The sequence below is a fragment of the Podarcis vaucheri genome (assembly GCF_965113315.1).
Source record: "Podarcis vaucheri genome assembly, chromosome: 10".
Taxonomy (NCBI): domain Eukaryota; kingdom Metazoa; phylum Chordata; class Lepidosauria; order Squamata; family Lacertidae; genus Podarcis; species Podarcis vaucheri.
The window spans coordinates 61,254,289-61,274,098 of record NC_138748.1 but is presented as its reverse complement, the minus strand read 5'-3'; the positions used below and the strand labels follow the sequence as shown (position 1 = coordinate 61,274,098).

At 46.5% G+C, this 19,810-nt stretch overlaps 1 protein-coding gene across 4 annotated transcripts in view; it reads left to right on the top strand.

Moving 5' to 3' along the window:
* The window catches only part of LOC309541260 (solute carrier organic anion transporter family member 1C1-like), a 31,729-nt gene extending 13,060 nt beyond the window's left edge, over window positions 1–18,669 (top strand). For 3 of the 4 annotated variants that reach the window (XM_082238906.1, XM_082238904.1, XM_082238905.1), the window contains exons 6-15: window positions 1,423–1,569; window positions 2,947–3,045; window positions 4,481–4,726; window positions 6,036–6,200; window positions 6,307–6,502; window positions 7,341–7,506; window positions 8,890–9,065; window positions 11,132–11,196; window positions 12,224–12,341; window positions 15,179–18,669. In XM_082238906.1, coding sequence (XP_082095032.1) covers window positions 1,423–1,569; window positions 2,947–3,045; window positions 4,481–4,726; window positions 6,036–6,200; window positions 6,307–6,502; window positions 7,341–7,506; window positions 8,890–9,065; window positions 11,132–11,196; window positions 12,224–12,341; window positions 15,179–15,395 — 1,595 coding nt within the window. In that variant the 3' untranslated portion in view covers window positions 15,396–18,669. The remainder of the gene's footprint in view (window positions 1–1,422; window positions 1,570–2,946; window positions 3,046–4,480; window positions 4,727–6,035; window positions 6,201–6,306; window positions 6,503–7,340; window positions 7,507–8,889; window positions 9,066–11,131; window positions 11,197–12,223; window positions 12,342–15,178) is intronic. The other variant, XR_014223679.1, reaches the window with a different exon arrangement.
* The last annotated feature ends 1,141 nt before the right edge of the window (window positions 18,670–19,810 follow it).

The following is a 19,810-nucleotide window of genomic DNA, read 5'->3' as shown; positions in this document are numbered from 1 at the left end:
CACATCTGCGTATGTCCGCGGCGCCAGAAATAGCTTTTGTGTATTCCCAGACGCCAAAAATTGTGCCTGCAATTTTCAGTGTCTGGGCATGCGCAAAAGCGATTTCTGGCGCCGCGGACATACACAGACGTGATTTTTGGCATTGCGCTGTGCTGGTCTGGCCCATGGAGGATCATGGGAGTTATCCAGCCCATGCCCAGTAAGCCTTGCCAACCCCTGCCCTATGCAAACCTGAAGTCCCTAAGCTGGTTGGATGGCGCCTTGTACATCTCCTTCCGGCAACTCCTGTAGCCAAGCTGGTGCCAAACATCTTGCTCTGCTTTCCTTTGGACCACGTCAGTGATACTGAGAGGGGAGTCTTGTCATCTGGGCAGCCCAGGACCTCCAGACACACTGCCCAGGCTTGCGCCCAGGGGAGGTCACTTTGGTGATGCTAAGGCAACAAAAACAACATGGGAGGCAGCAGTTATGAGTTACTGGTCTCTGCAGCCACAGCAGACGCTGTGATCCATGGACTCTCCTTGCTTGGATGTTTTTAAGCAGAGGTTGGGTGGCCATTTGCCATGGGTGCTTTATTTATTTATTTATTTTAAATGATATTTATTAAACTTTTTCAGACAATAAGAAATTACAAAATTAAGAATAGAAAATAAAAAAGCGTAACAATAATAAAAGACAAAGAAATACAAAAATACAAAGACAAAATACATAAAAAGTAAAAAAGAAAGTTAAAAAATAATAATCAATGTTTTCATGTCTTATATTTCATTTACTTATTTCCTGACCTCCTCTCACCCCCCCTTTTCTGTATTCCAGTTCACATGGTTAGTTCAGCAAATCCTTACCCTCTATCATTTATCTTTACTTATTATCTTAACCTATTATAACTATATATTTCCAGCCATTATCAATCCGCATTTACATATTCTTGTTAATCTTTTTACAAATACCGCTTATTTTCAATCCAAAATCCCTTCAACATTCATTAATTTTACAGTATTTCTGCAAGTAGTCTTTAAATTTCTTCCAGTCTTTTTCCACCACCTCTTCTCCCTGGTCTCGGATTCTGCCAGTCATTTCTGCCAATTCCATGTAGTCCATCACTTTCATCTGCCATTCTTCCAGAGTGGGTAAATCTTGTGTCTTCCATTGCCATGGGTGCTTTAGCTGAGATTCCTGCATTGCCCCATGGGGTCCCTTCCATCTCTACAATTCTGTGAGACAGGTGCTCTAGATTTCATTGGTGCAATGGCACGGCAGTGGCACTGGTGGTGGAATCTATCCACCTTTTGCTCTGTGCCACCTCTGCAGTTTGCATCTCTGCCCCCCTGACCCTTTGAAGCTGCCAATAGCCCTGCAAGGGAAAATGAATAGGGCACAGCAGATTCGTTCACCAAGCTGTGTGCCATCCTTTGCCCGCAGGCTGTGAAAAATCGACGAGCTCCTACCTGTGGCTGTTTGTCCTTGCTGGGAATATTCTTCGTGGAATCGGTGAAGCTCCCGTGATGCCCCTGGGGCTGTCGTACATCGATGATTTTGCCACGGAACAAAACTCGGCCTTTTACATAGGTAAAATAAGCGAGGCGATCCCATCCCATTAAAGATCAGAACTGGGTTGAAAAGCAGCCTTCTGAAGGTCTGCATTGTCTTACCAGCTCTTGGCTGTTTCTTGGTTGCTTTAAAATATCTTACAGCTGTTTATGTGCTGGTTTAAAATATTTGTGCCTTCTCAGTCACAAGGCAGCTTAAGAATGCATATCAACCACCGAGGCAAACAGATAAAAAAGTGAGCAAAATTTGTGTGCCTCCTCCCTGCCTCATTTGCAGGTTTTTGATCAAAGAAGGCATTTTGTCAGGTTTCTGAAAAATAAAATTGGGGGAACTATCATTGGGTAGCAGTGGAGAGCCTCACAGTGGCCTGCAATTGCTAGCTGCCATCCTTTCTATCCCAGAATGACACATGGTTTCCCCCATTCCCAACACATTGAAAAACTGCTTCCCTAAAAATAATAATCAAGGGAGGAGTAATGTATGGTGCGGATTAGATCCGAGTCATGGCATAGCATTGCTCCAAGGTGGGGTACCTGGGATTGGAGCGAGATGATGGTTTTTAGTGGAGACTACCATTCTTTTTAGGGATGCGGGTGGCGCTGTGGGTTAAACCACAGAGCCTAGGACTTGCTGATCAGAAGGTTGACGGTTCGAATCCCCGTGGCGGGGTGAGCTCCCGTTGCTCGGTCCCTGCTCCTGCCAACCTAGCAGTTCGAAAGCACATCAAAGTGCAAGTAGATAAATAGGTACCGCTCCGACGGGAAGGTAAACGGCGTTTTCGTGCGCTGCTCTGGTTCGCCAGAAGTGGCTTAGTCATGCTGGCCACATGACCCGGAAGCTGTACACCGGCTCCCTCGGCCAGTAAAGCGAGATGAGCGCCGCAACCCCAGAGTCGGCCACAACTGGTCCTAATGGTCAAGGGTCCCTTTACCTTTACCATTCTTTTCCCCCAGAACCCCAGTTGCAAAAAAACACTCCCCGTCCCCAAAACACAACAACACCTGTGTAATTGGATGGAGATTCACTCCACTTTTGAAGGTTTCAACACAGCCTTTCCCAAAGACTTGTGGCTGCATTCCCACTCTCACTTACCTGGAAGAATTGATCCACTGAACTTCTAGGGCTTCTTTCAGATGAGACATATATAGGATTGCATTCTGGGTCTTTGATCAGGTTGGGATTGCATTCTGGTAGGGCGGAGAGGGGCCATGGCAGGCCGCTCTGGTTCCCCACCCTGTTCTTCTGCAATGCAGACAGCAGATGACCCAGACTTTTGCCCAGTCTTCTACCCTGGCAGAGAGTAGCATGCCCAAAGATTGCCTCTTCTCTTCATAGATAATCTTCTTCACCATGCGCTGTAAATAAGTCACTGTGCTGCCGTGTGATCTTTTACAGGAATAGTCAGAGCGCTGGGAATGTTTGGACCCTCAGCTGGCTTTCTGCTTGGATCCTACTGTGCTAATCTGTGGGTTGACATCGGACTGGTAGATACTGGTAAGGAACAAATACCCATAATCGTATCCAGTGTTTCGTCTCTGTTAACGTTGACTCTCCTGTCCAGCGAGTGCTGAGTGCCAATTGTCCTCTTCTGCTGTGGCTTGGTAGCAATTGTCAGGCCAGACCCTAGACAACCCCCAGTAGGTCCTTCTGGAGCCCTGAGCTCTGGAAAATATTGTCTCAGCAAAGGACCACAGCCATCAGAAGACTGAAGAAGGTGGGCAAGGCTTTGGGTTCCAGGGACTTCATCCCATGATGCAGAAAGGGCCTGTTAGGAATTCACAAAATTAAGGTTCTCAGAGAGCTTCTCCACCTGCAGAACCAAAATGTGGATTTCCACCTCTTTACTCTCACCATTAATGTAGGGGGATGTAATCATAGGACGCCCTTCCCCATCCCAGTTTTGTCCCAGACCTTACTGGGAATGTGGGCTTTTCCTATCCTTGGAAGATCTGCAGTGGCTAAGACTGAAAAGCCCTGCATTTAAAGGGTGGAAGTTCCAGGACAACACTGGGATGTGCAGGATGTCTTGTGGATGTCCTTACATTAGTGGGGAGACAGGAAGGTGCAGTTCCACATTTTGCTGTGGTGTGGACAAGCCCAGCATCCAACCAGCTCTCTTCCATCAGAGGGAAGCTGTGTATTATCATCCATAGACACGTCCTAGAATATTTACTATTGCACACAAATAAATTTCAGGCTTCCAGCCCAGACTCCCTGTTAAACTAAACTAAACTCCCATTTGTGGTTTTAAGTACATTCTCCTACAATCTCTCCAGTTGCCGGATATTATCCTCTTAACCCTTCTCTGGCGCTAACACCCTCCATCATCTAAATTCCTGACTTCCTGCAGTGTTACCTCCACTTAGCCTGTCTCTTAGGCCCCATCTGCCCCATGCATTGGAAGCAATATTATAGCACTTTAAACAGTCATGGCTTCCCCTAAAGAATCCTGGGAGCTGTAGTTTGTTAACGGTGCTGAGACCCTAATTCCCCCTCACATAGCTCCAATTCCTAGGGTGGCTTAACGGTCAATCCCTTTTCCCAGTGAGGCACTGAAAAAATATTTCTGAATATCAGTTGGTATGGATCACAGCTGGAAGGGTGCTATTGCATCGGGTGGGCCACTGTGAGAACAGGATGCTGGACTCATAGGCCCTTGGTCTGATCCAGGAGGATCCTTCTGAATGTCTTACAATATGCCTGAGAAATCACCCATGGTTTCCATGACTGAGCTGTGATTGCAGTTTAGATCTTTTAGGTCCACATCTAACTTTTTATCAGCTGGACCATACAGTGGAGAGGTGAAAGGTCAAACTGGGAGCCAACTGAGAACTGCAGTGATGAATAAGCAAAGTAGAGCAAAAGATGTAGATAATCTTTTTTTCCATTTAAAGAGGCTAAAAGTTCAATCTCTGTCCTTTCCCCCCAGATACACTGACAATAAATTCTAAGGATGTGCGTTGGGTTGGTGCCTGGTGGCTTGGAATACTGTTATGTGGAGCCATCAGCGTTGTGGCCTCCTTCCCTTTCTGGTTCCTGCCTTACTCTTTGCCAAAACAAGGAGAAGAAAGGATAATTAAGAAGTCGGGTGACGTTTACGGAAACTCCAAGGATAGCTGTGGCAAAACGGAATCTCCAAAGCCACCACGGCTGAAGATCTCCAAAGCAACAAAAGGTTGACTGCTGAATCTCCTCCCCCTCCTCCCCCTCCTCCCCCTCCTCCTCCTCCTCCGGCTTTCCTTCACTAGTTAATGTCGAGCTTCTTAAGAGCAATCGGCTCGGTGGGTGGCCCACTTTTGCAATGCACTCATCTCCTTAAACAAAATAGAACAGGACTAGGGAAACTTGACTCTCCAGATGTTTCTGGACTCCAGCTCCCACAGCATGGCCACTGCTCAGGGATGATGGGATTTGTAGACCAGAAACACAGTGTCCTTATTCTGGGGTGATTGCAATTTAAAGCATAAACATACACCCCAAATATTATTGGAAGGTCACGATCCCTTTTATTAACAGCTGGCACTCACCCCTACTATTTTGAAAACAGACGTGATCTGTGGTGAAAAATGTGTGGTGATTCAGATAATTGGTCTCCATGGTCTCTTTTTGTAAGCAGATGTCCATGTAAGCATGTCAGGAAGGAACACAGGAATCTGCCTTCTACTGAGTCAGAGCACTGGTCCATCTAGTTTTGTCTACACAGATTGGGGGTGGCTCTCCTGTGGCTTTCTTCCTGCCCTCCCTGGAGATGCTAAGGATTGAACCTGGGACCTTCTGCATGTAAAACAGATGCAGGAGCAGTAACTTGAGTCAGGGTACATACAGTCACCCAGTTCCGCTGGTTTCTTGGGTGGGGTACCTTCATGAATTGTGGTCCCAGGATTCCTCTCAAGTTGCCCTGGTTCCCGGTACATGCTGGTATCTGCCATGGGCTCCATCCTCTGAGGAGGTCTTCTCAAATTTTAGCCACAGACCTAGATCATATCCTTAACATTCTTCACTTAAAAGTCATTAAGAAGAGTTAACTAACAATTTGCTGAATGGAACCATTTTACACACTGCGTTCCTCTCTCCCATCTGTACAATTTACAACTACAGTGGTACTTTGGGTTACAGACGCTTCAGGTTACAGACGCTTCAGGTTACAGACTCCGCTAACCCAGAAATAGTACCTCGGGTTAAGAACTTTGCTTCAGAGGCCCCATTAGCTAAAGTGGTACCTCAGGTTAAGAACAGTTTCAGGTTATGAACGGACCTCCAGAATGAATTAAGTTCTTAACCTGAGGCACCACTGCAGATCTGAAGTAACAAATCTGAATACACACACACAAATCTAGGCAATGTAAATTAGTCTCAGCAGTAGACAGAATCAGCAATGGCTTTTGATCCCGATGATGACAATAGAGATAATCATAAGCCTTTCCTCTGCGAATACACTTGCTGATGTTTATTTTAGACATGGATATATTATATTTCCTTTCCAGATTTCTTCCCCACTTTGAAGAAGCTACTTGGAAACACCATCTTCCTGGTCTATTTACTCCTCATTGTCCTTCTGTACAATTCTGTCGTTGGCATGATAACATATGAGCCAAAGTTTATGGAACAGCAATTTAACATACCTGTTTCAAACGCCATCTTCTATATTGGTAGGTAAACTCCTCTCTTTGTTGTTGCGTTTCTGGCTTGCTGGGGTATGTGTGTGTGTGTGTAAGCACATACAACCTATGTCAATGTTCCCTTTTCTTTTTCTAGGTGTGTTGCTTTTACCTGCTACAATCGTGGGACTGTTCCTTGGAGGTTTTATCATCAAGAAGTTCAAGATGCAAGTGACAACTATGGTGAAGTTTGCCTGTGTCACTTTTATGATTTCCTTCCTACTTAATCTGCTTTACTTTGTATTCAACTGCAAAGACCTCCAGGTGGCTGGCTTGAACATCAACTACTCTGGGTAAGTTGCGGTATTCATTTTTAGGACTGTGGGGCGGGAAATTCCATATTATACTGATTCAGACTGTTGGTGCATTTTATGTTGTGAACTGCCCTGTGATCTTCAGATGATGGGTGATATACAAATTTAATAAAGAATAATGATCTAACTGAGTACCATCTGCTGGGGATGTCTCTTCATGCCTGCTCCTCTGCTGTCTACTTGTTGCTCATCTACTCATCTACGGTCTCCTGAGTTCGCATTTAATGGTGAATCTACCTGGCTGGAACTTACCCAAACGTACACGAGAACTAACATGCAGCCATCATGGTGTCACTCTGAATTTTACAGTGCATTTCCGTATTATTATTATTATTATTATTATTATTATTTATACCCTGCCCTCCCCAGCCAAAACCGGGCTCAGAGCATATAGGAGGGTAAAATGTGCATAAGAATGCATGCTAACTATCTTTTACTGATCTTTTGTCAACCACTTTGCAGCCTTTCCCAACCTGTGGGTCCCCAGATGTTGTTGAACTACAACTCCCATCACCCCTAGCTAGCAAGGCTAGCTCAGGGATGATGGGAGTTGTAGTCCAACAACATGTGGGGACCAGCAGGTTGAGAACCGCCGACTTAGAAGTTTCATCACTATCAGGTGGTATATGAATTTTGTTGCATAAAATAAATTGGTGAAACTAACATGCAAAAATGGGTTGTATTTGAGAAAACATGCTTTGCCAAAATGCAGATATAACAGCAATAACAATTTATTACTTGTACCCCACCCAACTGACTGTGTATAAGTGTGTGTTGGCCTTGTTTTCCCTGAAGGCTTTGCTTCTGTTCCCTTTAGCATCAAAGAACCATCCTTCTCTAAGGAAGTATCATTAGCTGCCTGCAACTCGGACTGCAGCTGTGATGCAAGCCACTGGGATCCTGTTTGTGGAAGCAACGGGGTCACCTACATGAGCGCATGTTTAGCTGGCTGCAAAGCATCAGTGGGAAGTGGAAAAGATATGGTAAATGCAGATACCTGTTTGTAGGTTTGCTTCTTAAGAGGTTCATGCGTTTGTAGGATTGTATAGAGTTGGAAGGGACCCCAGGTTTCATTTGGCCCAACATCCTGCAACACAGAAATCACAGCTGGAGACTCCCTGACAGATGGCCATCCAACCTCAGCTTAAAACCTTCCAATGAAAGAGAGTCTGCCACCTTCTGATGTGCAGTCCATTTGACTGCTAAACAGCTCTTGCTGTCAGGAGGCTCTTCCTAAAGTTTGGTTGGAATCTCCTTCCTTGTATTTTGAATCCTTTGGGTCCTACCCTCTGGCAACACTGCTGACTTGCACCATAGTGAGGGTCACTTGGTCCGGTGTTCTGACATGAGGACTCGTGTCAGAGTGCCAGACCCAAAAAAAAGAGGATATCTTGGGATGCAAACAGAAGCTGGGATTGTCTTCTGTGATTCCAGGATGCCCTGCTTAAAACAGGACAGTTGGCAGATATGCGGTATAGTTCTCTCTATTTTGGCTCTGGAGTATGTAAAATATTAACTTGCACCTTAATGTAAGCAAGACAAAGGAGATGGTGTTGGACTTTCGGAGGAAGAGAGGAGAACTAGCCTCGCTGTACATCGGGGAGGGCTGTGTGGAGAGAGTCTCTTCCTTTAAATTCCTAGGAGTGTATCTCAGTCAAGACCTTACTTGGAAAATCAATACAACCCAGGTGGCTAAGAAAGCCCAACAGAGACTCCATCTCCTCAGAGTATTGCGGAAGAACAATGTCAAACAACATTTGATGACCTCCTTCTACCGGTCCACAACAGAAAGTGTCCTTTCATACTGCATCACGGTGTGGCACGCTGGTTTGACATCAACTGATAGGAAGTGCCTTCAGAGGGTGGTGAATACACCACAAGATATTATGGGCTGTCCCGTGAGTCCTCTGGATGAAATAGCGGAAGAACGTTGCCTCAGGAGAGTGAGGAAAATTCACACCCTGGCCAGCACTTTCTTGATCTCCTGCCCTTGGGCAGAAGATATAGAAGCATGATTAGTCGCACCAACAGGGTAAAGAACAGCTTCTATCGGTGGGCTGTTAGGCTGCTGAATGAAAAGATAACAACAGGGCAACTGACTTTTGGGTTTGGTGTGTGTATGCCAGTAAATGAGGGGAATTAAGACTAAGAGAGCTGAGTGGGGAGTGCTCGTGTAATCTCACTGTATACAAGTTGTACAAGTGACAATAAAGTATTTCATTTCAACTAGATAGACTGCAATGGGTTCAGGACATCTTGTACCAAATGTTTTGCCCACAGGGAAAAATCCACAGGGAGCGGAGGTGCGGAATGTGAAAAAATGCAAGGCACCCTGATAATGACGCACACCCTCTTCTCTCTCGCAGGTATTTCACAACTGCAGTTGTGTGGGAGTTTCGGGTCCTGGAAATCTATCGGCAGTTTTGGGTCAATGCCCAAGGGATAGTTGTACTAAAAGCTTCCCTTATTTCTTAGCCTTGACGTTCTTATTTGCATTTGGTTTTTCCTTGGGAGGAACTCCGACGTACATGATTATGTTCAGGTGAGCACATTTTTTAAAAATCCCCCTGTTTGTCTCCATCAAGTTTTGGGGCAGGTCAGCTCTGTAGCACAGTTCACCAAATCTCCTGTATTTCAGCGGTTGCCTTTGCAGAATGCCCCTGGATTGCAAAAAAAGGTGCCATTTTCTGTTTGAAAATAATAATAATAATTGTAGCCAACGTTGGTGGGGGGGGTGCATCACTGAAAATTTGAATGCTAGAAGCTGAAATCTAGGACAAAATATAGCCGTTTTGCTAACTTTTCCTAAAGGTGTTTACAATCAGGATTTCAAAAATCTTCTACAAAACTACCAGGGCCCTAAGGTTCATATTCAAAGGTGCTCTTTAGAGCATAGGATTGAATTGCTGTGGAGAGCATCTTCTTCTGCCATGCACAACTGGGCGCAGGCCTCCCCTTCACAACTGCCCACTTGCTCGCCTCTTTCTCTCTGTGTGCTCACAAGAAGTTTTTGCCTGCTTGCCTGCCTCCCACCGCATGCTTCTCCTACCTCTCTGCATGCCTGCCTCTCCCCAGCTGCCCCGGCTCAGACATGCTTGGAAATAGCACCAATAGTTAAGAGGCAAGCCAGGAGGCTTGTGACATAAGACAGGGCCTTTTCAGTGGTGGCTCCCAGCAAAGAGGCCCACCAGGTGTTCACTTTGACATCTTCTCTGGGCACTGGGCAGAGCCTTTTGTTTCAAGCCTTGGAATGATTTTAACATCTTTTATTTGCTACTGCTGCTGGTGGTATTCTTCAGTCTGGTTCCATTAATGTTGGTTGTCACCGTGGCACTTTGGCTTGTGGTGCGGCTTCCTATTGCTGTTTTTACTGTTTAAGCTGCCGGTTTGCTGTGTTCTGTTTTTTAGGTTTACTTCTATTGAAGTACGTATATTGGGTGTTTTGGTCATTTTTAGTTGTGTTCTTCAAGGCTCTGGCACAAGGCAATGGCTAAATTGCTCTCTGTTCCATTACACTTGGTCTGGAAAGTGTAGTTAGCGTGGAAGGCTGCAGTGGGAACATATTACATCTCTGCTCTCAAAGATTTTCAGTGCCTGCCAATTTGCTTTGTTGTTATTTCGTCATTTAGTCATGTCTGACTCTTTGTGACCCCATGGACCACAGCACACCAGGCCCTCCTGTCTTCCACTGCCTCCCGCAGCTTGGTCAAACTCATACTGGTAGCTTCAAGAACACTGTCCAACCATCTCGTCCTCTGTCATCCCCTTCTCCTTGTGCCCTCCATCTTTCCCAACATCAGGGTCTTTTCAAGGGAGTCTTCTCCTCTCAAGAGCTGGCCAATTTAACTGCCTGCTGCTTTGTTACTGGGACAAAATCAAGATGTTACTGCTAATGTATAAAGATATCAAGAGCTTGGAACGAATGTGCTGGAAGGATTGACTTATCCCACACATGCCTCTTAAAGCACTTTGATTTGTGGAATTAGCACTTTCACAAGTGCCACATAATGTACGTTCCAAGCCTGGGAGGAATCTGTTTGCAATTTCATCATAGATCTTTCTTCTCAAAGCTGTAGATTTTAACTATATTTTGATAATTTCATTACGCAGACTGTGGTTGTTTTTTTTTAAAAAAAGTGTTTTATTTTATAATAAAATAATATAATAAAGATAATTTTATATTTTATAATAAAGGTAATTTTATATTTTATAATAAAAATATTATTACCATTTTGTGTAAACCACTTAGAGTTGGGTTGTTGTTGTTGTTGTTTTAAGAAAGCATTATATAAATCTTGCTGAATAAATACATGGAACAAAACAACAGAAGCATTATTGAAATAATTTCTGTGGATTTTCAAATTCTGCACATTTGGGCCTCTTTAATTCCAGTGGATTGATTGGTTTCTAACAAGAGAGGTGTAAGTTTTGCCCTTGAAAATTTGCAGTTCTAGTTATTTAACGCTCTGCAGCTTACACAACCCCATATCCTTTTGAGCCATGACATTCCATTTATTTCAATGTTTCTGGACTGCAGCCATTGTAGCAAAGTGTATCTGATTAATGTCGAAGGGAATTTTTTGAACTTCTGCATCCTGTTTTTTTCAGATCGGTTTCTCCAGAATTAAAATCCCTTGCTGTCGGCTTCGAAGCTTTCTGTGGAAGAACACTCGGTAAATGTTTCTTCCCTTTCCTTTTGTTTGAAGATCAGAAACAGAGGAAGGAACAAAGGGAGCTGCCTTCTACGTTGGCCAATATACCTCAGTATTGTCTACACTGACTGGCAGCTGCTCTCCAGGGCTTCAGGCAGGGGTCCGACATCCTACAATAGACTGCTTTTTGGAAAGCTAATTCCCGGGGTGGGGGAGGAGGGAACACTGTGGGTGCCAGGCAAGGCCTCTGAAGGCACAAAGGCACGCTTGGGTGGTGACCACGATGGCAACCACTGCTTTAAACAGACTTCCAGGTAGTGTGTTCTAAAGTTAAGGGCAAAGACGACACAAAGTCCGTAGAGCAGTGGAGATGGAGTTTTTCATATGTATCACACTGATATCAAAGATTCCTTCTCTTCCGGGTCAGCCTCTGTTGTACTCTATCTCCCTTGTTGTTGTTGTTTTTAAAAAAACTGGAAAAGTCGGGAATTACCGTATTTTTTGCTCTATAAGATGCACCCGACCATACGACACACCTAGTTTTTAAGAGGAGGAAAACAATTAAAAAAATATTCTGAATCAAATGTTGTTGAAGAGGGAGGAGGACGGAGGATCAGACTTACCCCTTATGGAGCCCCTTATTTTCCTCCTCCCGCTTCGCTGAAGAGGCACTGCTCTGCTCCTCTTGGTCTGCTGGCTTCCCAGCGAAGCAGGATGAGGGATGGAAGTGCTCCCTTCCGTCCCTCATGGTGCATTGCTGTGAAGGCATCACAACAAGAGGCGCTGCGCAGCTCTCCCTCTTGCTGTGCTGGCTTCAGCGATAGCTGCGCAGCCTGCATTCGCTCCATAAGACGCACACACGTTTCCCCTTACTTTTTAGGAGGAAAAAAGTGTGTCTTATAGAGCGAAAAATACAGTAAGTCTCAAGATTTTCTGCATGTGAAGGTCTACCATGAACCCCCGGCCGGTTTCTGACTCTCGCTGAAAAAAACCCACGTTGCCAAGATCTAGCCAGGCTCACGTCACTGCTGGTGGTTCTTCTTTTCAGGTGGACTTCCCGCGCCTCTTTATTTTGGAGCTCTGATCGATACAACCTGCTTGAAATGGGGTGTGAAAAGCTGTGGCGAATCGGGGTCTTGCAGAGCGTACAGCACAGAGATGTTCAGGTGAGTCTCAACGGGAGCTGAGATTCCCTCTCTGTTTTCATGCAAGCATTCTCAGCGTGAGAAAACCGAGAGGAGGAGTTTGGATTTGATATCCCGCTTTATCACTACCCGAAGGAGCCTCAAAGCGGCGAACATCCTCCTTTCCCTTCCTCCCCCACAACAAACACTCTGTGAGGTGAGTGGGGCTGAGAGACTTCAAAGAAGTGTGACTGGCCCAAGGTGACCCAGCAGCTGCATGTGGAGGAGCGGGGAAGCGAACCCAGTTCACCAGATTACGAGTCTACTGCTCTTAACCTCTACACCACACTGGCTCCTTTCTCAGGGGGAGAGGAAACTCCTACGGCATTTGTTTAAGACGTGAGGGTTGGTTCATCTTACTAATATGCAAGGCAGTTGAAGTTAGTTTCCCTCCCTGTTTCTAAACCTCTTAAACGGTCTCAGTCATATAGCTGGCTTCTCCCAGCCTGTCCCAAGAAAGAAGCTTCAAAAAAACAAAACACTGTATTCTCATTTATTTATTGGGATAATATATTAAGATGCTGCCTTTCATACAACTTCACAACACAGAGAACAAAAATCCTCATTTTATCCTCATAACAACCCTGTGGGGAAGGAGAGGTTGTGAGTGAGCAGTAGGTAAAGGTGACTCGATGAGCTTCATGGCTGGGTGGGAATTTGAACTCTGCTCTCGCTGGTCCTGGACCAGCACTGTAACCACTACCCCACATTGGCAGCTGCTGAGTTAATTGCATATAGAAGAAACCAACTGGTCATTATGGAATCATATTGTAGAGCTGGAAGGGACTCTGAGGATCATTTAGTCTAACTCCACTGCAATGCAGGAATATGGAGTGGTGTGGCCTCCCCCCAATGGAAATAAAGACACATGACACAATTATTTAGGTTAATGGGCAAAAAATGGCCACAACTTTATTGGTTACAGGTGATGAGTGGTATTGGCTTAGGCATTGGTCCTACCGACTATCCAGCTTCAGCCTGCTTGCTTGAAGACCGGGAAGGGTTAACCACCAGTGGGGGGAATCCTGCTGATGCACATCAACTAGGAACTCCCCCAGGGTCACCCCCCGGGGGCGTGCCTTAGGCCCTCACCTCCATAGGCTTTGGACAGGGCCAACCCCCCTGGAATCCTTTACCCTTCGCAATCTGGGGGAGGTGATGGTGCGTCCTCCCCCCTTCATCTACATAACAATACCCCTACCAATGCCTAACCGCCAATCCCAGGAAGTTGTGACGATTTGCTACGAGGTAGGCGAAAAACCAAGTGGCTGATGCCAATTTGCCAAGTGGAAAAAATTCCTTCCAGGCCCTTTAACAGCAACCAACTGAGGTCCATAGCAAGGTCAAAGGAAAACCTTAAAGGCCGGGAGGGTAGGAAACTGGAGAAGCTGAAGCAAAAGAGGGAGATCCCCGGCCGCGCCGGAGCTAAATAACCCAGGCCACTCCCCCTAAGCCAGCCGATTAGGGGCCAGCCCCCGCACACTTGGAGAGGGCATGAAGCCCGCAACTCCACCTCTTCTCTAGTTCGGAAGTGGCTCTGTCCCATAAGAGGATCGAACCTGCAACCTTGGCATTATGAGCACCACACTCCAACCAACTGAGCTATCCAGAATGAGTTCCTTTGACACCTTCCCTGCCCCACTTTCTCTGGGGTAGATTAACCATGATCTGCTTTGAATTCTTTTAATTCTCAGGTATGTCACCCCTCCCCCAAAAGTGCTAAATGGCTTGTTTTGTTCTTCCTTAAGTTTTGTTGCACTGTTTGCGGGTCAATGCCCTGTAACCACCCGGTTCTCTGGGAGCTAAATAACTACACCAGACGTTTTCAACCTTTTTGAGTCAATGGCTCCCTTGATCAACTTCGTTCTTTCTGCGGCACCCCTGTAGGGCTCAGGAGCCCAGTTATGTCACCCCTTGTCTGCAGAGCTGGCAGCCCCTCACCCCTTTTCAAACACCCTAGAGCAGGGGGCCAGTTCACTGTCCCTCAGACCTTGTGGGGGGCCAGACTATATATTTTTTTTGGGGGGGGGAATGAACAAATTCCTATGCCCCACAAATAACCCAGAGATGCATCTTAAATAAAAGGACACATTCTACTCATGTAAAAACACACTGATTCCCAGACCATCTGCGGGCCAGATTTAGAAAGCGATTGGGCCAGATTTGGCAGCCAGGCCTTAGTTTGCCTACCCATGCCCTAGAGTGTTCCCTCAGCCCCCTCTCCTCTCCCCTCTCCTTGGGAGTCCTCCGGGCAGCCACTGCTGCCACCCCTGGTCTCTGAGCTGCCCCCCCCCCGCCCCAAAGAAAGGTGCCTCCTCACTCTGCCCCACAGGGGCCTGGGAAGCACCCCCTGGCCAGCCCCAGAGGCACCATTCGCCTGGCGAGCTTGTAGGGAGCAGAGACATAAGAGGGCATCAGAGGAGGGAGGGAAGGAAAGAGGGACAGAGGCCAGCAATGGCCATGGCAGCTCTGACCATCATTCAAGGCACCCCAGGGTGCCACAGCACATTGGTTGAAAACCACCGAACTAGACAGTACACAGGATGTTGGTTTTATGGGATCAAATGAGGCCACAACTTTATTGGTTACAAATGTGTAGGTTTTGGCCATAGGCATTGGGATAAGCCACGCAAATACCACTCCAGTGTCTCTAAGGGTGAAGCCAACCAGCAGAGAACACCCAAGACGTACGTCAAATTGGGGTGTCCCTCAAGTGATCTCCATTGGAGGAGTGGAATGGCCCTAGCCTGGCTAAATGACATCTTTTGTTCTTCCTTAAGTTCTGTTGCACTGAGCTGTTCTGTCTACCCTCCTCCTAGGAACGTCTATGTGGGATTCCTTCTCTCGATAAGAGGTGCAACCTGCCTCCTATACATCATCCTCTGCGTTTTAATTGCAAAGCAATTCAGACGAGGGGAAGAGGCAACGGCAACCCAAAACTGTGAGCTGTCTGCCGCCAAGTTGCCTGTGCCTGAACTGAACAAAGGAGAGACCTCTTGCGTAGAGGCGTCCGTCAACGGCGATACCCGCTTGTGAGAAAGGAAAGCTGGTTTGGATCGTTGCACGAGCGGCTGCTGTTTGGGCATTCAGGAGCAATCCATAGCACGAGCGGTTCCTCACCCAGGCCAAAGCCCTATCTGGCGATCAGAGCTCGATACATACAGCCCTGCTCAGATTGCACCAATTGCCCACAGGCAAAGGCATCAGTTATTTGTAGCAGATCATTGTGGCAAGAGCACCAATCACCTAGAAGAGGGGCAAGAGAGAACTGAATGGTTGGTGCTCTTGCCAATGATCCACCCAAGACTGCGATGCAGCTGCTTGTTTGTAATGTCAGGAAACCTTAAGTGTAGCACCTGTTTACATGTGAAGTTCCTCATGCTGCAGAGCACTATGGAAGCTGGAAAGGAGGCTGCGAGTTTTAAAATACAGAAGAGAGACTGATGTAAAACATTTGCTTAGGAACAAAGGGAGCTCACTTGTGCCATGTGGGACCACTGGTCCATCTAGCCCAGTACTGTCTGCACGGACTGGCAGCAGCTCTCCAGGGTTTCAAGGCAGGAGATGTTCCCAGCCCTAGGTGGAGGTGCCAGGAATTGAACTTGGAACATTCCTCATGCCCCGCCACTGAGATATTGCCCTTCCTTCTACAGTCCTCAACAGGGTTGGAGTGTTAACGCCCCCCCCAAATGAAACCTAGAGGGAAAGCTATATCTATTTTGTTAAGCTAAAGAGCTGGTGGGTAGGATTGCGTGACCCTGTATGTGGGGGACATTTTCCTCCCTGCTCACAAGCGCTCATTGAAAGTCCGCAAACCGGTTCCCTGTTATCTCTGAGCAGCCTCTGCGTGCGTGGGGTTCTTCTTTTTAACTTTGCCACTGGGACGAAAACTCCTTGTGCTATCTGTTGCCGTTTATAGCACGGATTATCTGTGCAAATCGGTCTCTTGGCTTGACTATCCAATCGCAGAAGTGTGATGCTTTTTCTTTCCTTTTCGCTTTTTGGAAGGGAAGCAATTTCCTGCCATATTCAAAGCAGTCTCCAGAGATCAGCAGTCATCATTCAGCCTCATTACAGTGGTGGGAAAGAGGGCCTCATAAGCCATATTATAGTGACCCACTGGAAAAGCAGCTGTCAAGAAACACCTCCATTTCCTGACAAATTACCGCCATGTGCTAAAAGCTCTCCAAATAGACCAGCTTCCAAAAACAAGAAGGTCTATCGTACAAATAGAGGCTTTTTACTTCTTGTTATGGGACCGGGGGTGGGGGGCAGGAAGCCCTCTTCCCTTTCGGAAAACTGAGTCAGATAATGACAGGAACACCCCCTTGAGACCACAAAAGAGAACGTCTGTAGCTTTTAATGGAGAGTGGGTTTTACTCACATGGTAAATGCTTAGAAATGGGTTTCAAGTACAGTATAATTTCTCACGCAGTTACTTGGTTTGGGGTGGGGTGGGGGTTGGTGTTACAAACTCCCGGTTCCAATGTGTTTTTCTTTTTAAATACCATTGCCTCCTTCAAGGCGGTAGGCACCATTCTGTCCTGCAAGACAGATTACTACATTGGACCCACCTGATCAATTCCACACACCCCCAACCCTACCTAGCTAGATCATGGCAGCCACAAAGGTGTTCGAGCTGATTCAGTGTTGATCCTCTCTGTGGAGGTTTCATGGTGCATTGCAGGAGTGCTAACTGGCCCTCAGGGTTGTGGGTGCCCGCCACTGTAATGTGGACATGCGACGTCACATGCACACACTTGCACACGCCTCTGCCTCCATGTCTGAGCCCCGCTACTCCCGGGAAAAGGGTGCCTTGCTCACTGGCCACGGAGGGTGGAGCTGAACTGCTTCTCTCTTGGAGACAGCACTGCTGCCGCTGGCAGCTTTTCTCATTGACTTTGTGGGTGCCCGGCCCCCACATTTATATTAATGTGGCTTCTGAAGCACCTATGGCTCCTGGAGTTAGCTCCTATGGTGCAGTGTCCACACAGAGCCAACATATTTTGAAAACGGGTTATTGTTGTGAATACCTTCAAGCACAGGTTTCCACCTCCTTTTGATCCTGTAACTTCTGTACATGCGTAATCACCTCCTCAATCGCTGATCTCTCTACCGGATCTGTTTCTGTTTATAATACGCAGCCGTGTCACAGTTGACAGCCACTGGCCTAGTTAACGCTAGCGTCAGAGAGAAATGCTGGACAAAATTGTGTCTGATCACTGAATCATATGACAAGCATGGGGAATGGATTTCCATGTGCATGATTAACAGTTGTTGGAGATAGAAACTGCTGAGATGCTAGACCTAGGTCCGGTGTTTTTTATATAATATTTTGGCAGAGCTGGAAAATCTGTGGACCTTCAAATGTTGTTGGACACACACACACACACAAGCTACTACTTAGTTAGCCCAAGTCCTCTCTACTAAAATGAGCTTCCATCCTTCAAATAGAAGACCTCCCTGGGATAGCTCAATCGGTAGAACATGAGACTTTTAATCTCAGGGTCATGCGCTTGAGTCCTGATTTGGGGCGAAAGATTCCTGCTTTGCAGGAGTTCGGACTAGATGACTCTAGTGGTCCCTTCCAGCTCTGCAATTCTATGGTTCTGTGAAATAGAAGACTTCTGGGGCATGACTGCGTCCTTTTTCAAGGCTATGCAGAACTGCCTTATATGGAGTCACACCAATGGTTCTTCTAGCACAGATAGCAGGGGTGACAAAGACCACCTGAGTGAGATCCTTAGAGCTAAAGGGAACAGGAGTTCAGCCTGGGACCTTGCATATGCAAAACACATGACCTGGGCTTTGTCCCCTCCATCAAGGAGAGACAAGAGGTTGCTAGAGTAATGAGCAGGCTTCCCTTGCCTCATCCCACCCAGAATCAAAGCTAAGCACCTGGCTATGCATCAGACATAGGGATGTTGCCCAAAATGGCAGCCCTCAACTGGAATTACCACCACAATGGGTATCAGTACTTTTCCATGTTCTGACTTCTTCACATTCGGCATTTTGCTGTCCCCACATCACATCATGAAAATCGAGCTGTTATGTGTTCAGTAAACAGGAGTGGGGAGTGGGATTGCATCCACTGGCATAAGAATACAAGAAGAGTTTGCAGGATCCGGCCGATGGCCCATCAAGTCCAGCATCCTGCTCTCTCAGTGGCCGAACAGATGCTTGTGGGAATCTGGCAAGCACAAGCGCACTCTTCCCCTTCTGTGAAACCTCCTTTGTCTTGCTCCTGCTAAGCAGATGCACTTTATTAAAGAGCAAAATATGTGCATGAATAAAACCCTTTTGGACAATATGGGGAATGTTTGCATGGGTTTGTTTCAGTTTATGCCAAAGAAGAATGCATCTTGAGCATGCCTTTGCACCGAGAACAGAGTAAGCTGAAAGCGGATGTAAAGAAAACCAAGAAAGCCTATCATTAGGATGTTCCTGGGTTGCTTCACCAGAGAACCAAAACATGGGAGGTTCTTAGCAGGAGGCAGAAACCCTACTCTCTCTGCTGCCTGAGTGACCTCAGGAAGGGGTGTAAGTACCACCTCCTCACTGCTGAACTCTGATTTCTCCAAAGTCGTCTTCCCATGTCAAAGAGGTTTTCGGCCCTTTTCCATCAAAGGTGCAATCTTTTCAGAATTTCAGTCTTTACAGTGTTTTGAATTTGGCTTCCCGTTGTGTGGTGGCTGAATGTGAGTGTGTGTGTGTTTCTTTCCAATGAACTTTCTGTCCAGTGCTCTGAGGCCTCCCCAACTGCTCAAGCTTCCTGAGTTGAAAGAGCCCCGTGGGAGGAATTACCTCATCATGACATTCTTTCCTGGGCTTTCATCAAAGCATGGGCACCCAGGAAGGCTGCAGAGTGCAGAGCAGAAGAAAGAGGCTTTGTAGAATGAAAGGACACCCACAAACACCTCCCAGCCACCGAAAAAGGCAGCAAGGCAAAACAAAAAACTAAAAGCTTGCATGCCACCCATGAGACTTACACTGAAATTTTCTCCTCCCTTTGATAATTTCCTAATGCATTTTTTTCTTGTTTAATTGATGGGGAACGGTTAGGGAATAAAATACTGTGATTTTTACACTTAATCTTAGCTGAAAAGCTATTGAAAAGCAGTGATTTTGCACTCTAGGAGAAGCCTAGAAAGCCATAAAACTAGACTAGATAAAGGAAGGTGGGAGATGTGGCTGGCCAGAAATATGTTGTTGTTTTTTAATGGCTTATGCTTTTCTCATGCCATATTGCAGGACTCACGGTAATCGAAAAAATGAGTATCTCGTCAGATGAATGTGCCTAGACATTGCAAATAGTGTTCCTTTGGCCTAGTCAGCCTTAGCCAGAATCCAACATGGCGGCAGCAACTTAGCTGTGACCCACCTGGTGAGGCCTCACAGCCCCCCTGTGGCTCCCGAACCACCAGCTGAAGACCTAGGCCATTGAGGGCATT